Below are 27086 nucleotides of genomic sequence, written 5' to 3'. Positions count from 1 at the left end.
CACTAAACTGGCCATAGGTTCAGTAAACAGGTTCGACATCCTTCTCTTTTTCTCTCTTTCCAACAAGCGTGCTCAGAATTTCATCTCCTAATCTGATTCTGGATTTTATAGACTTGTCCTGTTGCCCTGCAGAGTGTCCTCTTCCCATCAGCCTACATCATTCCGTACAGTGTTAAAGTTCCATAAAATTCTAGCAAATAAGGATCTGGGGGACCAAAAGTTAATTCAGCAGTAAAGAGGAGAGGATGGAAACCAACAAAGTCCCCCTTTAGTTTTACATGTTCTGTTCAGCTTAACTCTCGGATTCTTTGATCTGTGATTCTCACCCCTGTGTTTTCCACCTGACAGGTATGGCGTGCCCCATCAGAAAGGTGCTCTGTGGCCTGTACGATTTTTCTTTTCTTTTTTTTTTTTTTTTTTTGAGACAGGATCTCACTCTGTTGTTCAAGCTAAGTGCTGTGGCTCAATCACCCACTATGATTTCAAAAAGGGGATATGTGGCCCTTGAAAACATTTCCTCAGTGATTTTTTAAATAGTCCTTTAAAGAAGAATTCCCCATCTGCTGAAGAACCGCTTTAAGTGACTTAACACAATAATTCTAGTGCCAAGTATACCACTCAGACTAGTGAAAAAGAAAAGTTAGATTTACTGAGAGTCTTCACCTGTATGAAATACAAGTAGATTCACATTTACCTTTGATTATGATCCCTTAAAAAAAGCAAAGAGTAGACTTGGTTTAAATGCCTATCCTACCTAAGGTTATATCTTATGACTTCATGACACCATCCCATAATTGGCAGTGCTCCCCGAGAAAAGAATGGAGAATGGTGTAAATTTCTTATGTTCATATCATCTGGCACCCATATAGGTACAATGAGATGGGAATCTTTAAATACAGGTATGGTGAACAAAGAGAAAAGAGACCTCACAGAAACCAAGGACCCCACAAATAACCTATGAAAGTTACAAAAAATATAAAAGTAGATACGAAGAGATAATCTGATCAAAGTAACCAGAGTATGGAAATGCCTGGCTTTTTAAAGACAGTCATAACTACTTTCTCATAAAGAAATGATGTAGCAGAGAAGGAACCACGTGATCTTGGTTTGGGGAAAGTACAAGTTAAGGGACAACACAGAAACAAACCCAAGTTTTTAGGCTGGATATTTAGAGATTCTCAAACACATGTGTCTATACATTCATTTATTAAAAGACATTTGTTAAAGAACAAATTTTTACTTTAAGAAAAGATAAAAGGGAAATATCGAGCAATCTAATTATCAAATTAAATGATACTGATTGTAGAAATTCACCTATTCATGGATTCACTCAGTAAATATTTATTGAGTACCTACGATGTTCCAGACACGCTTCCAGATACTATGAATACAGTATTGAACAGAAAGGCCATCGATGCCCTTACAGAGCTTATGTTCTACTGGGAAAGACAGACAATAATCAAAAAGCTATATAATATAATGCAGGTGGCCATGATGTGCTATAAAGAAAAGCAAAGCAAGGTCAAGGAAGAAAGCCAGAGGTGCTATTTTACCTAGAGAGTTCCTGGAGCGCCTCCCTACTATCCTCCAAACCAATATGACAACGAAGCAGTTTCAGATCTGAGCATTCTTGTCTCTTGTCCTTTTTGAAGTCTGAGCAATCTCATCCACTTCCACAGGTTCAATTCTGACCTGCATAGAATTGATTCCTATTACTAGCTCTGACCTTTTCTCTGAGTTCTAATTCCATGTTGCCAAGCGTATAATCAAGTCTAAAATGAAACTTGCCATATCCTCCACTCTGTCCCTCTACCCTCACCAAAAGATTATCTTCATTTTCCCAGAAACCTCTAGAGGAATTAAAGATTTGACTATTTCAATTCTTTTATTCCACTATAGAAAAGTGTTAATAGTTCCCTCTCCAAAATGGTTGCCATTCACCCCTTAGTACTCTACTCATTCTAACTACCTTTATGTTTAAGATTTAAGAGTAGCTGGAAGTTTGCTTGAGAAAGCAATGACATTCATGTTTTCCCCTGCTGAACCACAACTCTGCCCTGTGAACTTTCATATCAGAACTAAATGTCTGTGCCTGGTTTTCACATCCTCTAAAATCAAGCTACATCAAACCTATCTGTTATGGACTGAATGGTGTCCCCCCAAAATTCACACGTTGAAGTCCTAACCCCTAGTACCGCAGAATGTGGCTATGTTTGGAGACGGCACCTTTAAAGAGTGTAAGTTAAAATGGGCTGTTGGGGTGAGTCTTCATCTAATCTGACTGGTATCCTTACAAGAGGGAAGAAACACCAGGGATGTCCATGCACAGAGAAAACGCCATATGTGACGACGTAGTGAGAAGGCATCCATGTACAAGTCAGGAGAGAGGCCTCAGGAGAAACCAAACCTGCCAAGACCTTATCTTGAACTTCCAATCTCACAGAACAGTGAGAAACAGATTTCTGTTGTTTAAGCCACCCAGCCTGTGGTATTGTATTATGGCAGCCCTAGCCAACTAAAACATTATCCCATCATACTTCTATCTCTATTCTTCAACATGCAGTCCTTATGAGTATCTTCTAAAATAGCACACTAATTCTTGCCCTCAAATTTTTACCCAAGCTAGAATTCTTGCCTGTAATATTATTCTCCCCTTGATTAAAAGCATGGGGTTCTGAAGTCAAACAAACCTGGGTTCAAATCCAAGCTCCATTCACTTAATAACCATCCAACTTTAATTAACTTCTCTAAGACTGTTTTCTCATCCATAAAATGGGTATATTAACTGAATTCAGCCAGTAAGTAGATGTGGTAGTGTCACGAGATGCCTAGCACTCCTGGCATATAATATACACTCAGTGATGGTAGTTATAATTATTATTCAATTTTCAAAGTTCTAATTAATACTTCATTGTTAAGCATTTTGGCCTCTTTGGACCATCGACCCAACTTGAAAGAGAACATAGAAGAAGAGGAGGACCACAGGGTCAAGTCTGGAACCCTTCAGGGCCTTGATGCTGCCTGCAAACAGTGGGCAGCTGATGTGATGGGGAAGTCTCTGTGCCCTTCTCATCCAGTAAAATTGCAAGAAATAATCTAAAAATTAATTCACACCAAGGTATCAACAGTAACCCTTCTTAAAGGTTATTTGCATTTTAAAAGAGGCTCCCAAAAATGAACAACCACGAAGTTTGGGGAGCCGACAAACCTAAGTGAGGTATGGGGTGGAGAAAGCATGTCCTTTAACATTATTATCACTACCCAGTTCACCTCCTGCCTGCTACAATTTGGCTGCAATCTGTCACTCTGCCCTAGATTTTGACATTAGTGTTGGATTTAACAATCCCTTTCTTATCTAAATGCTGGATACTGTTCAATACTAGAGGTAAACACACACAACTGTTTTCATTGGCTGTTTACAAGATATGAAACCTTACCACAGAAAAGCAGGGTTGGGAAGGTCCATGATATATCAGCCTCTGCCATCTTTCAGACTGTTCGTCTCTCATGATACTAGAAATTCCAAGGGTAAATTTGGCAGCCTTGCCCAGTGATCACTTTCAGTTTCTTCAAACTCTTACCTTCCACCTCAAATTAAACGCACCTCCTTTCCCCATAGCAGAGACACAACATAGAAAGTTCTTATGGCCCTCAGAACAACTTTTCACAATTGTTATAATTAAAAAATAAATCATCCTTTCATTTTTTTCCATCCTGGGTTATTTGTTCAACCAAAATTTATGAAGTCACCCTGTACTATGCTGCAGAGGTAAGGGAATGGGTGTGGAAGGGGAGGAGAAGGGCAACAATCAGAACTCACACAATTCCTATCTTCAAATTGTCCTCAGTTCATCTTCATTCACAAGACCTAATCCCCACATCTGTGGATCATCTTTGTAGCTCTGGCCCTTTTAAACCTCCAGCAAGCCTCCCTGGGTTTAAGATGTTGAACTCTACTGCCAGTAGTCCAAATTTCCAAAAAGATCTGACCCACATGGAATCTAAGTGCATTGCCTCAATGATTCTCATAGGAGTTATTCCAAACCACGCACATCTTCGTAAGTGTGTGCACTGTAGTATGTGGCCATGCAAGGGTGAATAAATAGGAGACGTTGTTTTAATAGTGGTGCTGAATCATTCAGCAGATGTACTCAGAACTTCGTGTCATTTTCTGTCACATACTCACGGTGTATGCACTTATTCACTGCACTCTGCCAAATACTACACAAAATGAATTAAAAAGAAATTCATCATGGTGCAGCCACTGTGTAGAATAGTATGGCAGTTCCCAAAACAATGAAACATAGAATGACTTGATATATCCCCAAAAGTAATGAAAGCAAGGATTCAAACAGATACTTGTACACCCATGTTCACAACAGCATTGTTCACAATAGTCAAAAGATAGAAACAATCCAAGTGTCCATGGACAGATGAATGGATAAACCAAGTGTGGTAGGCACACTTACACACATGCTGGAATAGTATACAGCCTTAAAAAGGAAGGACATTCTGACATTTATACAACATGAATGAACCTTGAAAATATTACGCTACATGAAATAAACCAGTCATAAAAAGATAGGTATTATATGATTCCACTTATATAAGGTATGTAGAGTCATCAAAAGTCATCAAATTCATAGAGACAAAAAGTAGAAGGGTGGTTGCCAGGGACTTGGGGGAGGGAGGAACGCAGAATTATTGTTTAATGGATATGAAGTTTCAGTTTGGGAAGATGAAAAAGTTCTGCAAATGGCTGGCGGTAACAGTTGTAATATGAAAAGTACTTAGTGACACTGAACTGTACACTTAAAAATGGATAAGATGGCAACTTATGTATCTTTTATCACAATTTTTAAAAATATATTTAAAGCATTTAAGGATATAATAGAATAAAACTTTCCTGAAATAAAGAAATATAAAGCCAGGCATGGGGGCTCACACCTGTATCCCAGCACTTCGGGAGTCCAAGGTGGGAAGATCCCTTGAGGCCAGGAGTTTGAGACCATTCTTGGTAACATAACAAGACCCCATTTCTACAATAAAAAAGAAAAAAGAACAAAGAAGCTTGGCATGGTGGCATGCACCTGTAGTAGTCCCAGCTACTGATGAGGCTGAGGCAGGAGGATCACTTGAGCCCAGAAGGTAGAGCACACAGTGAGCTATGATCATACCACTGCACTCAAGCCTGTGTGACAGAGCAAAACTCTATCTCAAAAAAAGAAGCAAATCTTTGTGTGGCTGAGGCAGGTAGATCACTTGAGGTCAGGAGTTCAAGACCAGCCTGGCAAACATGGTGAAACTCCATCTCTACTAAAAATACAAAAATTAGTCGGCCGTGGTGGCATGTGCCTGTAGTCCCAGCTACTCAGGAGGTTGAGGCATGAGAATCACTTGAACCCGGGAGGTGGGGTTTGCAGTGAGCCAAGATGGGGCTACTGCACTCCAACCATGGGTGACAGAGGGAGATTCTGTATCAAAAAAAAAAAAAGAAAAAGAAAGGAGAGAGAGGAAAAATAAGAGGAGGAGAAGGAGAAGAAGGAGAAGGAGAAAAAGGAGGAGGAGGAGGAGAAAAGAGAAAAGAAAAGAAACTAAAAATGTTGTTCCTCCTCTGGAAACCAGTACTTTTAAAATCCATGAAAAATGAGGATGTAGACACAAAGCAAGACACAAAAAGACAACAAACCACAGAAAAATCTTTTGACCTCAGTTGAATAAGTACATGCACAGCATTTACAACGGCATATCTCAACCTTTCTTTCAGTATTAGACCCACTACGGAGTCTTTTTAGACATCTTTTTCCTAATCATCCCCTGATGAAAGTTTAACACCACAGATATACTGTATATCTATTATGTACTATGCTCCCTTTCGGGGTCACAAACCATTGTAATAGCTAAGATTTTTCCCTGAAGAACCGATTTTTACCCTCTTGGAGATAATATCACCCTCTCTGAGAATGCATGATTTGTAGTATCAGACCCTCTACAGATTCACAGTAGTAGGCTGTCTAGCAAACTTGACTGAAACAATCAGAGGACTGGGGATGCATATAAATTACTCAATGCTAAAATGTATCCAAAAGTCTTCTACCAATATTAAAAGTGCCTGCATGTTGCTAAATATCTGAACAAACAGTGAAAAAATCATTTTTAATGTCTCCAAATATCTGGAGGTTGGCATTTTATAGATATAACATCTAGGTAATTAACAGTATTTTGATAAGTTTAATTCAGATATTTGGTATCATGTATACAGAACGTAGCATTGTGATTATTGTTTAATATAACCATGAAAGAATTCACCATTTGTCGTGGTGAAGTCTATCAAAAAGACACATGCACCTGTATGTACATTGCAGCACTTATTCACAATAGCAAAGACATGGAATCAACCTAGATGCCCATCAACAGTGGACTAGATAAAGGAAATGTGGTACATATACACTGTGGAAATCTACACAGCCATAAAAAAGAATAGAATCATGTCCTTCGCAGCAACATGGATGCAGCTGGAGGCCATTATCCCAAGTGAATTAACACAGGAACAGAAAACCAAATACCACATGTTCTCATTTATAAGTGGGAGCTAAACATTGGATACTCAAGGACATAAAGATGGCAACAAAGACACTGAGGACTGCCAGAGGCGGGAGGGAGGGAGGCAAGCAAGGGTTGAAAAATCACTATGATCAGGGCCTGGGTGATGGGATCAGTTGTACCCCAAACCTCAACATCACGCAATATACCCAGGTAACAAACCTACACATGCACCTCCTGAATCTAAAATAAAAGTTGAAGTTATGAAAATAAATAAATAAAGCTAATTATAGCTACCTAAAATGCTGTAGGGCTAAATGAGATCTTGCTGGTAAGCTCCCAAAACAAGTGTTTAATAAGTGTTCATTCCCAATCCACTAACTCCATCAGTGGCAGTAAATATTTTCATTCACTATGTTCGAAAGGAAGGTATTTTACTTCACAGACAATCCCAAATTAAAGGAACAGAAAGTGCTTTAATCAGAAACCACAAATGCTAGCTTTAAGGAGCCTCTTCACCAAAACTATGAGGGGGCATGATGCTCTCCAAGCCTGTTAAAGATTACTTAACCCTGAAACTGTCAGTAATCAGAGAGCTGATTTCCCCTCTTAGATGTATTCATATGTCCTCCTGCTATGGAAAATAGCGGAAATTCAACAAATTGGTTTAAAAAAATACTACTAAGCCACACGCACATACACACAAAAAAAAATCTTAGTTCTCATGAAATCACAGCAAAATGCCTATAAGTAAAATTCAGAGTAATTTTGCAGCAACTTCAAAAAACCGGCTAATTTAATAAAAGAATCTTAGAAAAATCCCACCACCCTCTTTGACATCAGCCAGGGGCTAGGTAACACCTGGATGCTACTCGTTTAGAAATATCAGCCCTTCTCACCCTCGGGAGTTCAGCATCAGGCCAAGAAAGCCAAAAGGTGAAGTTCAGCCAGGGCCCTCGAGATCTTCCTGTTAACCTGGGAGAAAAAATCAAGAGGCCTCCAGTTCAGTGTCAGCTATGAGTCAAAAGAAAATGGTGTTTTCAGAAGCAATTCATTGTTGGTCTCAGAACAATTAGAAAATCTTTCCCCTCAGTAATGCTTTCCATGGCTTTGTAGCTTCTGAAAGGGTTTCTTTTGCTCTCTGAGAGCAGGGTCTGTTTCAAGGCAAGAAAAGAGAAGGGTTTGCTTCCTTTTCCTCAGTGAGGAAAAGTCTGTATCTGAACAGCTGGATTATGCTGACCTCGGTCATCACCTCCACACTGGAAAGGATGCTGCCAAGCGTTTCCCGTCATCTGCGCTGTGCACTGATGTCATGTGCTAACTCCTCTCAGACTCACTCTTCTGCCACCGCAGTGCTCCACGCCTGTACCCTCCCCAACTGTGTCTTTGACCTCAGCAGGATGATGTTAGAAAGACGGTGGGGAGGGATGGTGGACTACACATTGTATTTTGAAGCCAAATAAAAAGATTGCAGGGTTATCTGCATGTTTAGATGATCTGTGTGGCTGATGCCCTGCTCCATCTGGGATTATGTGGGGTGGTGAATGAGACTTGGAAACTTTTCTCTCCTTTTATTGTTTAAACAACCCACTGTCTAACAGAAGCAAAAAAATATTCCACCCAGTCAAATATTTCTTTAGATGTCAGATTTAAATAGAGGGAATATATATTACCAAATGCTTAAAATTTACAACTGTCATCCTCTTTGGACAGCACCTTCAGCCACTACAGCAAATTCACTAATCCCAGTGAAAAGAATCTCTAATCCATTCTATTTAGAAACGTGCTTTTATTCAAACAAACCCCTTAACATATACAGATGATCATGAATCTGGGGGTCCAGTCAAATCATCAAATTTCAGGTTTTCCTCATTCATAAAATGGCTATTCATACATTTTAATTTTACGAAGTAATGTAAGAATGAATGAGGGCATGCTATAAAGTACTTCAATTTACTCTGATATATTTTCCCATAAAGATATAGTTTCATGTCTATGCTTGGTGGGAAAGTACACCTCTAAACCCACACATCAACTCTCCTGGGAGGCTTCTGCCTTGGGATATCATAGTTCTAGGTCACTGACAGAAGATAAAGTGTTACATTAGATTTATGATAATTCATCACCCATTCTATCGATCTCCTCCATTAGTATCTTAGTCCTTCCTGGGCCTTTAAAGCAAACAGACATGATTCTTGCTATTACTAAACTACAAAAACATCCCTGATGTTCTTTCTCCAAAAAAACTATCCCCCAATATTTTGCCCCAAAGCAAGTATGGCTACTCAAACACAAGAGAGTGACTCCAAAGTTAAGAATCTGACTATGGGAATAGGAAAGAAAAAGAAAAAAAAAAAATCTTAGCATTTAAGATATTTTAGTAAAACATCAAATAATTAAAATATACCTTTGTGTTTGAAGAGTCAAGTCAAACAAATACGTAAGAGGAAATCAATTGTTTCCAGCTCTAATCAGCGATAATAACCCAAGTACGTGACAGCATGAGAAAGACGATCGGTTTCCTTTTGAGGTTACATGATAAGCAGCAGCTAACAGCCTTTTTCTCTAAGAACTCGCCATCTGACCTCGTGGCAAGAGGAAGCTCGCCCCTCGCACTGGCGCCCTTTATAGCGTTCGCTTTCAGTTCACCACTCGAGTGAGGACGGGGGCGGGGGAAGCTAAGAGCCTGTTTTCTAAAATACAGAATACGGTCATCCTCTCGTTCGAACTGGGTTGCGTGGGCACTGAGGACGGCCAGAGGAGGCAGGGAGGGGGTAGCGAGGACTAGGTTTGTGGATTTTTTTCTGCATACTGGAAATTCCCAGGCCAAAAAGGTACCGACCCGAGTCCCGGACATTCCCCTCGAGGGCCGGCTCCAAGACCTGGACTGGAGCCGCAGGGAGGAATCAGAGGCAACATCTTCAAACAAAACTTTTTCCTTAAAGATGTCTTTTTAAAATGTTCTAGTGAATCTCCTGATGGGCGTTAGAGTTGCCTCTCATCAGATTCACTTCATCTTATTTCACTTTTTCTGTGTGGCCCCTAACCGTGGGGGTGCAGTGGGCGGGTGGAGGGAGTTACCTTTTACAATACAGCTTTTACAATATGGCAATCAAAAAGTAGTATCACTATCATGTGCCTTCATTGACTAATTAAAGGACAAGGAATCTGTGGCATAAATAAAGCAATGGTCCTGTAACATGAAGATCACTTTATTTTCAAGGGGTAAGGGGAATGGTAATGGGGTAGATTTAACAGCAAATGAACCACTGCACAACACTGAAAGGGTTTCTCCTATGACATTTAGTTTCACTTCTTTTCCATTTAGGACACCAGCTGCTGTAATCTCGGTACTACTTTTTTTTAAGTTATCTTCCCCAAGCAGTGTTACAATCCAGTTGGAATGCGCATTACATGTACACATCATTAGACTCTTAAAACTAAAAGAGGACCAATAGCCTCTCATTTAACCAGAATATTAAAAAAGAAAATATATGTACACACATATAAATATATTTAAGTTCACATTTATTTTTTTATTTATTTATATATTTATTTATTTATTGGACAGTTTCACTCTTGTTGCCCAGGCTAGGGTGCAATGGCATGATCTCGGCTCATTGCAACCTCCACCTCCCAGGTTCAAGCAATTCTCCTGCCTCAGCCTCCTGAGTAGCTGGGATGACAGGCATGTGCCACCATGCCCGGCTAATTTTGTATTCTTAGTAGAGACGGGGTTTCACCATGTTGGTCAGGTTGATCTTGAACTCTTGACGTCAGGTGATCCACCCACCTCGGCCTCCCAAAGTGCTGGGATTACAGGCATGGGCCACCGCGCCTAGACCACACTTTTTTAAAAAGTTAAAATATGAAAGCACTTTTAAGAGACAAGTTAGACTGAAGGTGGTGGAGTACAGTGCTCTCCTAGCTTCTGTGTCCTTTAAACTGCTGGCCTTAATCATCCTCTTATCTTCCACCACCTCCACTCCCCTAGGATTCCCAGGTCCCCTTAGCACTCAAGGGGCTGTGGTCTCACCTTCAAAAGAAAAACAACTTCAAAATTTTATTTATTTGCACACTGAGGTGTCCAGAATCCTAAGTACACTAATACTACATTGTAGACATAAACCAGGTAGAATAATGTTTAACACAAGAAAATAAATACACTTAAAGTGGAATTTCTGGCATTAGACTAGCTGAGGTTAAAAAGCTGAATTTACCCAGAACCCACAGAGATAATGCTGAGCAGTTTTTTAGAAAGTTGGGGAGGCTTATTTCTGTCAATTCCCTTGGGTGTTTATTTCCCTGTACCTCTCTCAGTGATCACTATTTCCCTGAACAGGGTCCAGAAACAGACTCATTTCTGGCATGTAACACATGAATATGTAAAGGCTTACCATATTTATTCTTGTCAAGTACCCTGATTTACCAATCTGCAAACTAAGTTTTCAGATTGATAAATGTGAAACTGGATTCAGTTATTAAACTGGATCAACTTTCAATATGAAACTTAATAATTGAATCCAGGAAGTGTCAGTTAAGTGGTCTTAATTAAAATGATAGTTATTCAGAATGGCAAAATGAATCATACTGGAACACCAAAGGTCAGTTTTACATTCACTAAAGAAAGGTGACTTTTGGTAGGATAATTCTATAAAATGTAATTTGCATAGAAAGGCTTTATTATGGGTTCTATCACAAATAGCATCAAATCAATCATCTCAGTTCTGAAACATGAGATTCACTACATTAAATTGTCATTCCAAAATAGAAATTCGTATTTTAAACCACTGAAATTGATATAAACCACTGCTTTTTATTTTATTTTATTTTATTTTAGACGGAGTCTCGCTCTGTCGCCCAGGCTGGAGTGCAGTGGTGTGATCTCGGCTCACTGCAACCTCCGCCCCTCCAGGTTTAAGCAATTCTCTGCCTCAGCCTCCGGAGTAGCTGGGATTACAGGCACCTGCCACCACGCCTGGCTAATTTTTTTGTATTTTTAGTAGAGACCGGGTTTCATCATCTTGGCCAGGCTGGTCTTGAACTCCTAACCTCGTGATCCACCTGCCTCGGCCTCCCAAAGTGCTGGGATTAGAGGCGTGAGCCACCATGCCCGGCCCACTGCTTTAATATTGTAAACCTAAATGTCTAACCATAATGACCAACTTATCTAATAATGAAAACTGCAGTAGCAGTACTATTAAGTAGATCTTTATAATTAACTTATGAAGACTATTTAACATAGAAAAATATTTATATGTAAAAAACACAGACCCAAATTACATATTCTCTATAACTATATGGTTAAAAAACCTGCAAGAAAATATACCTAAATGCTAATGTTCATTGCATTCAGATGATAGAATTATGGATTTTATCCATACATTTTTCTTCTAGATTTTATAGTTTTTAAAAATTATGATGTCCCTTATATTTATATTGGGAAATATATATTTAAAACAAACTATTATTTGGCTACCATGCTAATATTCACAACCATATGGCACTAGTCTAAAATAAACTTTTCAGAAGAAACTATTCTATCTAACTATTCTGGGAAATGTTTAAGTGGTATAGGAATCTCTATCAAAATGTCCACACCAGAGTGAAGAAAGACAAATCAGATGTGGGATGAAAGTTGTTCTCACTGATAAGTGAGAGCTAAATGATGAGAACACATGGTCACATAAAGCGGAACAACACAAACTGGGGTCTATTGGAGAGTGGAGGGTGGGAGGAGGGAGAGGATCAGGAAAAATAACTAATGGGTACTAGGCTTAACACCTGGGTGATGAAATCATCTGTACAACAAACCCCCATGACATAAGTTTACCTGAAACACACTGGCACATGTACCCCTGAACTTAAAAGTTGTTAAAAAAATTTTTTTAAAGAGAGATGAAAGTGACTGAGAATACCTCAAGAAGCTGTGTCACCAAATCTTTAAGAACTATGTCACCAAATCAAAAAACAACAGAAACTAGACAAGATCATAAGAAAGCATTTGCACAATCAAGTGGCAGCATTCCAAACCACTGGAGAAGCAATGCCCTCTTTCTTTTTAAAATTCTCCTGGGAAAATTACCGCTCAGCCTCCTTTACAAATCCTTGAGGAAATGTCTAGAAGTTCTTTCATGAAAAGAAAAACTCTCGGCTGGGCACAGTGGCTCACACCTGTAATCCCAGCACTTTGGGAAGCCGAGGTGGGCAGATGGCCTGAGCTCAGGAGTTTAAGACCAGCCTGGACAACATGGCAAAACCTAGTCTCTACAAAAAGATACAAAAATTAGCTGGGCATGGTGGTACATACCTGTAGTCCCAGCTACTCAGGAGGCTGAGGTAGAAGGATCGCTTGACCCCAGGAAGTCAAGGCTGCAGTGAGCCATATCATGCCACTGCCCTCCAACCTGGGCAAAAGAGCAAGACTCTGTCTCAAAAACAAACAAATAAATACAAACCCTTCTTTATGAAAGTCTCACAATTTTAGCTGAAAAGGGATATGGACTTTTTTCAAATACCTTATTTGAAATCTAAACTTGAGTTCCTCACCTATAAAATGGAGCTAATATCACCTATACTACTGGATCATGAATAGAATTAAACCAGTTATTGGTAAATCCCCTGAAATAATAAACAAGCCATGTTTATTCCCTCATTCTAGCTTACCTCTTCTCTTGTGTTTCTTCCAGTGTGGAATACCACCATTGCATCAGAATCACTAAGCAGTTGCCACAAAGGTTGGTTCCATAAATCCCAGAGGCATCATGGTCCCTCTTTTTTTTTTTTTTTTTCTAGAGACAGGGTGGTCTTGCCCTGTTGCCCAGACTGGAGTACAGTGGCATAATCAAGGCTCACTGCAACCTCTGCAACCTTCTGCCTCCTAGGCTCAGGCGATCCTCCCACCTCAGCCTCCTAAGTAGCTGGGACTACAGGTAGGTGCCATCACACCCAGCTAGTTTTTGTATTTTTTGGTAGAGATGGGGTTTCACCACGGTACTCAGGCTCAACCCCCTTCCGGGCTTAAGCAACCCGCCCACCTCAGCCGCCCAAGACTGTAATCCCTGCTGGGATTACAGGTGGGAGCCACCATGCCTGGCCTTAATTCTTTTATTATTTAACAAAATTTGTTAGAGATAAGATCTCTTGTCCATTGCCCAGGCGGGAGTGTAGTGGCGCAAACATAACACACTGCAGCCTTGAACTACTGGGCTCAATCAATCACCCTGCCTCAGCCTCCCTAGTAGCTGGGACTGTCGGCCCATGCCTGGATCATTTTTTATTTTTTGTAGAGACGAGATCTTACCATGTTGCCCAGGCTGGTCTCAAACTCCTGGCCTCAAGCAGTCCTCCTGCCTGGCCTCCCAAAGTGCTGGGATTACAGGCTTGAGCTGTCACACCCTGCCATGACTCTTAACTCTGCATTTTTGTCAGATATTACAAGTGATCCTTAGGTACCGTAAAGCGTAAGGACCATTAAAATTAAACTATTTTAATATATTTTATTGCCTCATTAGACTCAGAAACAATTAAAAATCTTCTTTCCCCATAAAATACTTTAAAAACTTGAAGGTGTTCCTCAAGGATAGGAAAGTAAGATCTGGGGCCCTCCTATTTTAAATTAAAAATGCAAATTATTTGACCCATTCTTCTAAGGGTACATATCGTTCATACTTCAAGCATCTGTCTTTCTCTTTAAGGCCTCCCTAGTTTCTTCATCTGTCTACTTAGAAGCAACTTAAACTAGACTATAATCTATCATAGCTCAAAAAGAAAAGAGTACTTACTAAATGATCCCAAATTAACTAAACTCATTTAAAATTAATAAGTCAAATAAAATTAATAATTCCATTCTTCTTAGCTAGCCAATAGGAATAGCAGCTTCTTCCAAGCATGAGAGAATGGGTGTGCCTTTTATGCCCAAATCAAAAAATACCCAAAAAAAAAAAAAAAACTGTCATGAATTTTAATAGCTTATTAATTTCTAATTAGATTTTAAATTCTAATTGTGGTAAGTAGTTCAAAATAACAACAACAGCAACAACAACAAAAAAAAAACACCTGAAACTGGTGGGGAAAACTTCCACAGCTTTATACTACAATAGCATTCTTTACACTAAAGTCAATTCTTAAAACCCTCAAATTTCAGAACATAAAAATAAATTTCCATTTACAGATTTCCCCCTTCCAGTTCCAAAAGTAGTTATTCTAGAGTAAGTATTCAACGCATAAAATTTAGCTGAATCAAATAAAAATCACCAAATGCAAATGTCGATTCCAAAGCACAGATTTTATATATACTGCTTTCATAGTTCCCTTTTGATCTTTTCTAGATAAAAGCAGGAAATTGTAAATATTCCCACTAAAAAACTCGAACCAAGCACACTGGCCTTTTCAAGTAATTCAGAAAAGGTAGATCATCAAGAGAAACTCCTGAGACACAGCAGTCTTCACTGCATTCACAAGAGCCTCTGACTATAAGCTTTCTCTAGTTAACCGCCAGAAGACGGACTACTTGTGCTATGCATGCAGATGCACTCCATTTCCTTTACCAGATAAGCTACAAACACTCTACTACCAACCAAACTTGTCCCTTCCATCAGAATATTTTTCATTCTCTTTAGCAAAGTAATCAACCCTCCCAGGAGAAGCTAATTCAAATACACTCATTAGCATCTTTGGTTATAAGAGCAATACAGTGTGTAGATGCTGTTAAGAGTTCTACCATGGCTAAGTCAAGATTAGATAAAATCCTATAGGTAGATATAAATGTAACCTGCATTTTCTAAGCTCCTTGTAAGTCATCATATAAAGTCCAGATCTTTTTGAAATTTTATGCCTATTAATGGCAGTCAGCTCTCACTGGGGCCACTTTCTGTAACTCGGGTCAATTGAGAAGGTCATTGAATGTGATTCCTCCAGTTCCTTCCAAGACAGGCTAGGTCTCCCAGGCTAGGTCTCCAAGGGGCACACAAAGGACAAGAACATGTCCAGCTGGTTCTTCACAATAACTTCATCTGGATGCAGCTTGTGCGGTAGATAATGGGCCAGGGTCATCTCCCAGGCATCGACGAGATATACTCCAACCCCTGAGAACATCCTCCGAAGGATGGTGTCCAGCTGAAAGTTGTACCAGTCGCTGTTGAAAAGGCTCACCTCAGGTCCCAGCTCCTGGGCGTTGGCCGTCCGGATGACCACCACGGTCTTTGGGCTTCGATCGAGGAGCCGAACCACTGCTCGACGGATGTTCCTGAGCCGCCGGATGTACACTTCCAAAGGGAAGGTGCTGAAGTGAGACCATACAGCTATGGCAACCACTGTGTTCTTCCCTCCCACAATGCCATTCAGCTCATTCGCCACATAATGGAGCTCACTGCTAAAGACGGTTGTAAAGCGGATGGGTGGACCATGGCAGCGGTATTTGAGCAGGATGTTGTGCTTCTGGTCCACTGCAAGGAAGGGACCCACATTCTTGGGACTACCCAAGTTAAACTCCACTAAATCTGAAACAAGGAAAACTCAAGTTCATAAAAACCTTCAAACCAAGCACATATATTTTGATTATACCTTATTAAGTGGCTTTAAATAACAAGTTTTTTTTAAGTACAACAAAAAGGTACAATATAAATGTAAAGGGAATACCTATTTCACTGAACTCTGCCCCCTTTTGTATCAATGGGCCTTTATTCTAACACATTTATTATTGAAATTATTACATAAACATAACATTCATTATAAATAACACCATCAGTGATAGACTCTACACTACGCCTGTCTATGCCTGAAAAACAAAATAACCCATTTTTCTCTAATTATTAGGCCAAGAAATGTTGCTATTTGCACTGATCATTGCAATTTTTTTAATCTATGTCTAAAAAGTTTCTGTTAACTTTTATTTTAGGTTTAGGGGTGTATGTAAAGGTTTGTTACATAGGAAAATCTGTCATATATTATTTCATCACCCAGGTTTTAAGCCCAGTACCCAATAGTTATCTTTTCTGCTCCTCTCCTTCCTCCCAACTCCTCGACTCAAGTAGACCCCAGTGTCTGTTGTTTCCTTCTTTGTGTTCATAAGTTCTTATCATTTAGCTCCCACTTATACATGAGAACATGCAGTATTTGGTTTTCTGTTCCTGTGTTAGTTTGATAAAGATAATAGCCTCCAGCTCCATCCATGCTCCCACAAAAGACATGATCTTGTTTTTATTGCTGCATAGTATTCCACAGTATATATGTACCACATTTTCTTTATCCAGTCTGTCATTGATGGGCATTTAGGTTGATTCCATGTCTTTGTTACTGTGAACAGTGCTGCAATGAACATTTGCTTGCATGTGTCTTTATGGCAGAATGATTTATATTCCCCTGGGTATATACCCGGTAATGGGATTGCTGGGTCGAATGGTAGTTCTACTTTTAGCTCTTTAAGGAATCGCCATACTGCTTTCCACAACGGTCGAACTAATTTACACTTCCACCAACAGTGTGAAAGTGTTACCTTTGCTCTGCAACCTCACCAGGATCTGTTATTTTTTGGCTTTTTAATAATAGCCATTCTGATTGGTGTGAGAACCACAATTTCATTGTGGTTTTGATTTGCATTTCTCTCATGATCAGTGATATTGAGCTTTTTCTTCATATGTTTGTTGGCTGTACGTATGTCTTCTTTTGAGAAGTGACTATTTATGATCATTTAATTTATAAAAATCAACTTGGCACTTACATTTTATTCTCCTAACAGATAAATACTATTTCTTTCAAGACAAGGGCTTTAACTTCTGTTTTATGAGCACATATTAGTAACCAAATACTTCTTTTGGGAAATTCTGTCATTTGTAACAACACGGATGAAACTAGAGGACACTATGCTAAGTGAAATAAGCCACACACAGATGTCTTTGATGTGGAACTTCATGCAGTATTTGCCTTATACTGACTTATACGTGGACGTAAAAAAGTTGAAGTAGAGAGTAGAACAGTGGTTACCAGAGGCTGTTAGTGGGGTAGGTGCAATGGGGAAATGTTAATCAAGGTCTCAGAAGGAAAATGTTTTAGAGATCTATTGCACAACATGGTAACCATAATAAATAATAATGTACCGTATATTTCAAAACTGCTAAGAGATTTTAAATGTTCTCACTATAAAAAAGTAAGTATGTGAGGTGATGGATATGTTAATTTACTTGATATAATAATTCCAGTATATATATATATCACATTGTACCCCATAAATATACCTATTTGCTGATTAAAAAAGAATGTTTTTAAAAATAAAATTAAAGCAAGTTCAAATGTAATTCTGAAAAGTGAAAACAAACACCTCTTTATGCAATAAGCCAAAGAAAGAAGCAACCCTGTTTCTTTTGACTTTCAATTTTATCCTGTAGATGAAAAATCATGTTAATGTCCTATTGAAAAACTTCCATCTCTATCACAAGAATAACACAGATAGCATCGCTTTTCTCCCTCTAAGTTGTATTTCAAGGTCCAGTTGCCTGGAGACATTCTGAAGGTCCCAGGAATCAGTGGGACTCCTTGTTATTCCCAAAAAACTCTGTATAATTCATCACTTAGTATGTGCATCCATGAGGAAAGAAGATGTGTCTCATATCCCTAAATATTCCCTTAAGTGCCTTAAGTAAATGTTGACAATCCAATTCAACTGATATTTCCTAAGCACCTACTTAGTGCCCACTGCTATAGGTGCTACAAGCCAGCAATGCTCAGATGGATAAGCTATAGTCCTTGCCCTCAGGAAGTTCACGGCCAATTTTGAAGAAGTAACATCAGAATAGAATTGTCCTACAGGATGGACAAGGTGGCTCATGCTTGTAATCCCAGTACTTTGGGAGGTCAAGGCAGGAAGATCACTTGAGGTCAGGAGTTTGAGACTAGCCTGGCCAACATGGTGAAACCCCGTCTCCACTAAAAATACAAAAATTAGCCAGCCGTGGTGGCGAGTGCCTGTAATCTCAGCTACTTGGGAGGCTGAGGCAGGAGAATCACACGAACCTGGGAGGCAGAGGTTTTAGTGAGTAGAGATCACACCACTGCACTCCAGCCTGGGCGAGAGTGAGACCCCGTCTCAAAAAAAAAATATATATATATATACACACACACACACACACACACACACATACACACACACATATATATATAAAATTGTCATATATTCTTCTTAAGGGTTTAAGTAGGTTTCACTTTTTTCTCCTTGCATTTCCAGGCTTCTCTTCTAGATTTTCCTACCTAACTACTACTTAGCATTCAGCCCCATTTTAACTGAACAAAAAGCTCAAGCTACCACTTTCTTTTGATTAAGATCAAGTACTGACACAAGGCTTTATTTTTATCAGGTGAAGATATGTCTGTAAAGTATATGGTGGGAAGTGATCAAAATAGTCAGTGTGATCCTTGCTATCAAAGGAAATACCAAGCTACATCATTAGAATTTAAGAAGCAACTACAGACACCTAGAAAGGCCCCCGCTGGTCAGCATCACATCAAACCTTGTCCAGCATCACGCCATACAAAGTATTTCCCTTCTCCTAATGTATAACTTATACTTTATCAAACAAAGCTTAGTTATATCTGTTTCAATTTTTAAAAAAAGCAAAACAAAAAGTGGAATTGCCTTTACACTGTTGGGGACAATATCTACTTCCTCCTTTCCTTCTAAAAATTAAATTTAAAACTAAGTTGAGGCCAGGTGTGAGCCACCAGGACTTCGGGAGGTGGAGGCAGGCAGACTGCTTGAGCATGAGAATTCGAGACTAGCCTGAGCAACTCAGTGAGACCTCGTCTCTACAAAAAATACAAAAAATTAGTCGAGTGCAGTGGCTCACACCTGTGGTCCCAAACGCTTGGGAGGCTGAGGTGGGAGGATCACTTGAGCCCAGGAGGTTGAGGCTGCAGTGAGCCACAATCACACCATTGCACTCCAGTCTGAGTGAGAGAGGGAGACCTCAATCAATCAATCAATAAAACTAAGTTGACCTAATAAATAAAAGAGCTGATAAAAAGAAACACAAACAACTCACAACAAACCATCAGGCTTTACTTTATTAAAAGCCTTGCCCACACACAGCCATTAAAAACAGTTCCCACAAAACCATTTATCAGCTCTCTAAATTGTAAGCAGGGTCTTTATTTCTGCTCCTTCAGGATCCCTCCTTCCTTACCTCATCCACACCCCTTCCAGAAAGAGAAGAATGCCCTTGTGAAGAAGGGGTGGGCCTCCAACCACTGGGGTTTGTTCTGAGTGTGGAGAATAGCCCCAGAGCCAAGCAGAGAAATCAAGAAGTTAACAATGCTGGAACTTACCCAGACTCCCTTAGGAGGAGCCAACTCCATTTCAGAGTCACACCAATGGTAGGCCCAATGGATGACACAGGGATGGCTTTGCTGCAAGGATGCAATATGGACCACCATAGGTCTGGCTGCTTCCTTTTACTTAAAGCTACTATAAACTTGGAGCTGGATGAGACAGAACTAGGGGAGAAACAACTGGAAATGCCCACCTCTATTTACAACCCAGAATATTAGAAGTGAAAGACACCTGTGAAGTGACATGGTCCAGCTGTCTCATCTCACACATGGAGAAATGAAGCCCTAAAAAGTAAGTAACTTGTCCAAAGTCATACAGCTCATCAGTGCCATAAACCTCAATGAGAACCCAGTGCTTCCATGAGTACAACACAACACAGCTATTGATGAGAAGCTGTCACACATCTCTCCAGGGTACGAGTACCTCTTTAGTCCTACACAGAAATAAATGTTTCCTCACCTGATAACCTTTCTTCAGGCACCTGAGTGAGCCTGCTGATTTCAAAGCCGATGTGGGAAAGGGTTATGAAACAAAAGGCAAAGTACCAACCTGGAACAAATGTTGTAAGGTATTCAAACCATTGCCTGATGGTTGAGTCACCAAATAAATGCACCACTTTTCTTTGTAAGCACTCTGTAATGTTGTCAGGGTCATTAAACTGACGCATCTTAAACTTTCTGGGCCTCCACTGGTCTTTATAATAATACCCAGAAGGAAAAGTTCCTGAGCTTTGAGATAGTTCTAGATTGGTAGTTTCTGTAAAGAAAAATGAAAAACAAATATTTTAATATTCTCGTCCAACAATAGATGAAAAAAATGTCCCAAGAAACAATTATGCCCATGTATTTGTTAGCCTGATGGCATGTGGGAAACATTTCCTGCTGTCAGATCTCAAATCCCAGACTTTTCTCCTCAGTAAAAAAAGGTTTTCTACAGCCATAAAAAAAGAATGAGTTCATGTCCTTTGCAGGGACATGGATGAAGCTGGAAGTCATCATTCTCAGCAAACTAACACAGGAACAGAAAACCAAACAACGCATATTCTCACTCATAAGCAGGAGTTGAACAACAAGAACACATGGACACAAGGAGGGGAACATCACATACTGGGGCCTGTCGGGGGGTGGGGGGAAAGGGGAGGGAGAGCATTAGGACAAATACAAGGCTTAAACCCTAGATGATGGGTTGACAGGTGCAGCAAACCACATGTATACCTATGTAACAAATCTGCACATTCTGCACATGTATCCCAGAACTTAAAGTAAAATTTAAAAAAAAAAAAAGTTTTTCCTTTGTACAAAAATGGGAAGATCTGAAATGGGCATGAGCATGTTGGTGGACAGAAAGGAAAGGAGGGACTTTCAGCATTCCCTCTACTTACATTTTTTTTTGAGATGGAGTCTCACTCTTTTTGCCCAGGCTGGAGTGCAGTGGCACAATCTTGGCTCACTGCAACCTCTACCTCCTGGATTCAAGCGATTCTCCTGCCTCAGCCTCCCAAGTAGCTGGGATTACAGGCACACACTACTATACCTGGCTAACTTCTGCTTTTTTTTTTTTTTTTTTAGACAGAGTCTCACTCTGTCGCCAGGCTGGAGTGCAGTGGCGCAATCTCAGCTCACTGCAACCTCCACCTCCCGGGTTCAAGCAATTCTCCTGCCTCACCCTTCCGAGTAGCTGGGACTACAGGCGTGCACCCAGCTAATTTTTGTATTTTTAGTAGAGACAGGGTTTCACCATGTTGGCCAGGATAGTATTGAATTCTCTTGACCTCGTGATCCACCCGCCTCGGCCTCCCAAAGTGCTGGGATTACAGGCGTGAGCCACCGCGCCCAGCCAATTTTTGCACTTTTAGTAAAGACAGGGTTTTACCATGTTGCCCAGGCTGATCTTGAACTCCTGATCTCAAGTGATCTGCCTGCCTCGACCTCCCAAAGTGCTAGGATTACAGGCGTGAGCCACCATGCCCAGTCTGATTACATATGTTTTTATCAAAGCCAAATATAAAGGAAGACAAAACCCAAGAAAATGTGTGGACATAAGCATTTATCCAGCATTCTCCCAGAACAGAACAGTTTCTCACCCACATGCCTGCAAGGCAAGTAACAACTTAGACTAATATTTTACACATATGGAGTAGTATTCACTCACTGTTTTCATCCCATTAAAAGCAAAATTACAATCCATGAATCCTACCTTCAAATTTTAATTTTAATTCCAAAAAAAATCACTTAATATGGAGAACAAACTAATGGCAGACAATCTAACGGATTATTCTCCATAATACAAAAGGTTCAGAAAGTCTTTATACATAATGAACAATGCTAAAAATACATCACCAATGTGTACTCCTGGTTGTAACCTAGCTACACATGATAACACAAGCAAAAGGACACCTTTCAGAGGGAGAGTCAACATCCTTCTGCCCTAACACCTCCTGTAGAAAATGCCACTGTGGAAACGATAAACGTTATATGCTTCAAAACAGATTGTAATGGCTAATATTTCTTGCAAGTTTACTCTGCAATCTTTAAGAAACCACCAGTTTACATCATTTTCATACACAACCTTTATCATAATCTAGTCATTCTATAGTCACCTATTAAGCCACAATTTGGAATCTAAATGCTTACATAACTTAGAAATTTAAGTGAGTCCCCTATTTGTAACTACTTTTAGCTTATTTGACTTGACATTATCTGTGTTACTCCAAATTATTTTGGTTTTTATCCCTCCAAAGAAGATGCTCTATTTGACAGAGTGCATATCTAATCTTTTTGCTTCGGCATCTGCTAATTCTTTGCAGGTTCAGAGCCCAAGTAGAGAAGGAAACTGAATGCTGATTTTAAAAAGCTTTATTTGGCCACTTTGGGAGGCCGAGGCGGGTGGATCACGAGGTCAGGAGATTGAGACCATCCTGGCTAACATGGTGAAACCCTGTCTCTACCAAAAATATAAAAAATTAGCCAGGTGTGGTGGCAGGCGCCTGTAGTCCCAGCAGCTTGGGAGGCTGAGGCAGGAGAATGGTGTGAACCCGGGAGGCGGAGCTTGCAGTGGGCCTAGACCGCGCCACTGCACTCCAGCCTGGGCGACAGAGGGAGACTCCGTCTCAAAAAAAAAAAAAAAAAAAAAAGCTTTATTTGGCAAACGCGATTATCAAAGAAAAACTGGGGGGTGGGGAGTAGGGTAAATATTTCCTTGGCTTGTTCAGAAATAATTTCTCAACACGTTATCAAGTGTAGCTTTACTATGTTACTGCACCTTGTGCAAAGCTCCCTCATTATATCAGTACATCGAGTGGCATAGCTAGAGAGCTCCAGAGACGACACCTAGGGCCCACAGAAAACATGTACTAGAATGAGAATTAAAAGTAATTTTGATGTTACCATTTTTTACCACTGTTAATTCAGCAGACCCCGTTATTCTGTGTCAAATATGCGTTATAAAAGAAAGTATACGTCACACAGGAAACAATTACCATTTCCATTCAAATGTTAATTATATTTACTACCAGAGCTAAGTCAAGGAAAGCAAATCAATGACTAAATCTGACATTAATTCTTTAAACATGCTGCATGTTACATGAGAAAAATCCTATTTTTTAAATGAACTGTACATACCTATGTTGCCCCCTAATGGTCAGTTGGGACAAAAACATTTCCTGACAATTTTAATACGATTTTTAAGCAGTCTGGCTGTTTAAACGGTGTTTCTTGGAACTCAGAATGCATTTCATGTAAGATAGCTGAGATATGAAAGTCTCTTAAATAGATGATATAACCCCTAATTTACTATTCACATGGAATAAAAATAATGAAAACAAAAAAATAAAAATGAGCTATTATTCAACTTCCTGGTTATCCTGAAAATTGCTGGTGAAGGAAAAAGTTTAAACAGAGGTGGTTGTAAAAGCAGATATGAAGATTTGGGCAAAACCAGAAGGGATATTTTTTATTATTTGAAAGTAACGTCCCTGTATCTCTAAAATGTCTTGGCTTCTCTTTAAAGCCCATGGTTTGCCTTTTCCCCAACAGGGTGTCATCCGTGTAATCCATCAGCCACAGTGAGGGCCAAAGATGGAACAAAGCAAAGGAGAAAAAGGCAGAGAGATAAATTTCCCTAAATAATCCAGAAAGAGCTGGACAAAAGGAACACAACGTGAATTGAGGTGGAGCGGGGGAGGGCCGCGGGGTGAGCACGTGCAGCAAACCTGTCCCTTTATTTTATGGTATGGAATTGTCTGCAGAATTAAGAACAGTAAAAGGCAGGGCAATGGGGAGTACACAGTTTATAAGGGGGGAAAAAAGACAAGACAGAAGAAATGGGATCAACCAATTCCCTGCACCAGAGATTGCCATGAGCATAGGAAGCTTGGGATAAGGTCAGTAGGGAGGGATAGGATGAGGCAGGATGAGGAATGGGGACAGTGTGTATTGAACTGGTTAGAAACACTCTGCCAAGGGCTGGGAATATGAGAAGGGCCCAGCTACATAGAAATTGTAATGGCTTGAGTTTGAGTTTACACCTTGAATTCCCCCTATGAAACCCTGGAAATTTACTTTTCTGTCCTATATATTTTAGTACCCTAAAACCTCTGCATTTTATAGAGGAAAGCTAAGAATGTTATATAGATAGAAATTCTATAAATTCATAGACTGTCGAATGGGACCTCAGAGAGTAGCTAGTCCAAATATCTTTTTTCTTTTTTTTTTCTTTTTTTTGAGATGGAGTCTTGCTCTGTCGCCCAGGCTGGAGTGCAGTGGCATGATCTCAGCTCACTGCAAGTTCTGCCTCCTGGGTTCACGCCATTCTCCTGCCTCAGCCTCCCAAGTAGCTGGGACTACAGGCACCCGCCACCACGCCCAGCTAATTTTTTGTATTTTTAGTAGAGATGGGGTTTCACCATGTTAGTCAGGATGGTCTCGATCTCCTGACCTCGTGATCCACCCGCCTCAGCCTCCCAAAATGCTAGGATTACAGGCGTGAGCCACCGCGCCTGGCCGTCCAAATATCTTTTAAAGATGAAGAAAGCAAGTCACAGAGTGACTTGACAAAGTTTCTCAGTGAGTATAGAGGCAGGTAGTGGTAGATGTGGTACCATTTACAAAGACAAATACATTTCACTGATATATTGAGGAGGCTTCCTTCCCTCAAATGATTTTTATATGCAGAACATGGGCCCTTTGATTTCCAGGTTAACTAAATTAAAGACATTCTATATCAAATTCTTTTTTCCAGCAATTGGAAAGTAGTTGTCTTTAAAATAGCTTTGTCCCTTTGACATCTGCATCCAGATAGTTAAATTTTTAAAAAATAAAATAGCTTTGTCCCATTTGTTATAACATTTATGCCATTTTTTAGAAATCAATATCAGATGAGGTCTCATCCATAAAATGCCTAGTTTCATTTTTACTGCATAACATGAAATACTATCATTCACTTCATGATCTGTATACTAGAAGGTTGATACATTTCACTACTGTAGACTGGGCACAGTGGTTCATACCTGTAATCCCCAACACTTTGGGAGGCCAAGGCAGGCGGATCACTTGAGGTCAAGAGCTCCAGACCAACCTGGCCAACATGCAAAACGACATCTTTACTAAAAATACAAAAATTAGCCAGGCATGGTGGCATTGTGCCTGTAATCGTAGCTACTTGGGAAGCTGAGGCAGGAGAATTGCTTGAACCCAGGAGGCAGAGGTTTTAATAAGCTGAGATCACACTACTGCACTCCAGCCTGGGTGACAGAGCGAGACACCTTCTCAAAAAAAAAAAAAAACAGTAACTACTGCAGGCAAACCAAAGCATCAAGACATCATTGGCCATACCTCCTAAACATGGCTAAGGGGCAGTAGGGAAAATGCTAGATGAAGAGTCACAGGACCTAGTCTAAGTCTGACTCCACATCTCCAACTCTGAGACTTCAGAAATCATTTAAACTTTCATCTTATTTCCTAACTATACCCTCAAAGTCTAGCCTAACAGAGAAGGAATCAAAATGATGACACAATAAGTGAAATCTCTGGACTCTGGTTACATCATCCATAAAATGGGTCAACTACTAGTAATTTTGAAGGGTTACTGTGAAAATTCAATACTGTAATAGTGTGAATAGTAAAGCGCATGCTAGAGTCCTGGAAATATCCTGTATGTTCTAAATGTTCAATAACTTGGTCTAGATGGTAGTTATAAGTTTTCTATTGCTGTGTAACACATAACCACAAACTTAGTGGCTTAAAAACAAAGGACATTTACTAACCCGCAGATCTGCAGGTCAGGAGTTTGAGACATAGCATAACTGTGTTCTCTCCTCAGTCTCACAGGCTGAAATCAGGATGTTATCAGGGCTGTGTTCTCTGAGAAGAGCCTTCAAAAAGGTCATTCAAGGCCAGGCGCGTGGCTCACGCCTGTAATCCCAGCACTTTGGGAGGCCGAGGCTGGCAGATTGCTTGAGCTCAGGAGTTCGAGACCAGCCTGGCCAACATAGTGAAACCCCATCTCTACTCAAAATAGAAAAATTAGCCGGGTGTGGTAACACACACCTGTAATCCCAGGTACTTGGGAGGCTGAGGCACAAGAATCGCTTGAACACAGGAGGTGGAGATTTGCAGTGAGCCAGGATTGCACCACTGCACTCCAGCCTAGGCAACAGAGCGAGACTCTATCTCAAAAACAAACAAAAAAACAAACAAAGTTCATTGAAGTTACTGGCAGAACTCAGTTACTTGTGGTTGTAAGACCCATTTCCTTGATGGTTATCAGTCAAGGGATGCCCTCCAGCTCCTAGAAGTTGCCTATATTCCTAGCCATGTGGCCCCCTTCATCTTTAAAACCAGCAACAAATAATCTCCCTCACATGGAATCCTTCTTTCTTCAGGAAGAACATGGCCCCTGTTAAGGCTTTATCGGATCTAAGGTCAGGTCTACCTAGGATAATGTCACTCTCTTAAAGTCAACTTTGTCATATAACATAATCAAATCACAGGAATGATACACCATCATATTTACACATCCCTCCCACACTTAAGGGGAAGGAGATTATGTAAGAGCATAGATCACTGGAAGTCATCTTAGTATTCAACCTACCACAGCTACAAAGATACACACAAATGTAAAATTTCATTGTTCTTATCTATACTGTTGCTATTAGATCGAGTCTTATCCTAAACTCTCAGTAAGTTCCCCCCAAAAATATAACCTCAAGTTGTTGCTGAGGTTA

At 40.0% G+C, this 27086-nt stretch overlaps 2 protein-coding genes across 8 annotated transcripts in view; both read right to left on the bottom strand.

Moving 5' to 3' along the window:
- NFKBIZ (NFKB inhibitor zeta) overlaps positions 1 to 13155 on the bottom strand; it is a 35937-nt gene extending 22782 nt beyond the window's left edge. The window contains exons 1-2 of the mRNA XM_007985957.3: positions 8951 to 13155; positions 7443 to 7518 (exon numbers count right to left, since the gene is read on the bottom strand). The gene's annotated coding sequence lies outside the window, so the exon portion shown is untranslated. The remainder of the gene's footprint in view (positions 1 to 7442; positions 7519 to 8950) is intronic.
- A 107-nt stretch (positions 13156 to 13262) lies between these two features.
- NXPE3 (neurexophilin and PC-esterase domain family member 3) overlaps positions 13263 to 27086 on the bottom strand; it is a 50836-nt gene continuing 37012 nt past the window's right edge. For all 7 annotated transcript variants that reach the window (XM_073009690.1, XM_073009691.1, XM_073009693.1 and 4 more), the window contains 2 exons: positions 20414 to 20620; positions 13263 to 16043 (listed from right to left, as the gene is read on the bottom strand). In XM_073009690.1, the coding sequence (XP_072865791.1) occupies positions 15493 to 16043; positions 20414 to 20620 (758 nt within the window). In that variant the 3' untranslated portion in view covers positions 13263 to 15492. The remainder of the gene's footprint in view (positions 16044 to 20413; positions 20621 to 27086) is intronic.

Source organism: Chlorocebus sabaeus, chromosome 22 (assembly GCF_047675955.1).
Source record: "Chlorocebus sabaeus isolate Y175 chromosome 22, mChlSab1.0.hap1, whole genome shotgun sequence".
In the NCBI taxonomy this organism is placed as follows: domain Eukaryota; kingdom Metazoa; phylum Chordata; class Mammalia; order Primates; family Cercopithecidae; genus Chlorocebus; species Chlorocebus sabaeus.
This window is presented reverse-complemented; position numbering and strand designations above follow the sequence as displayed.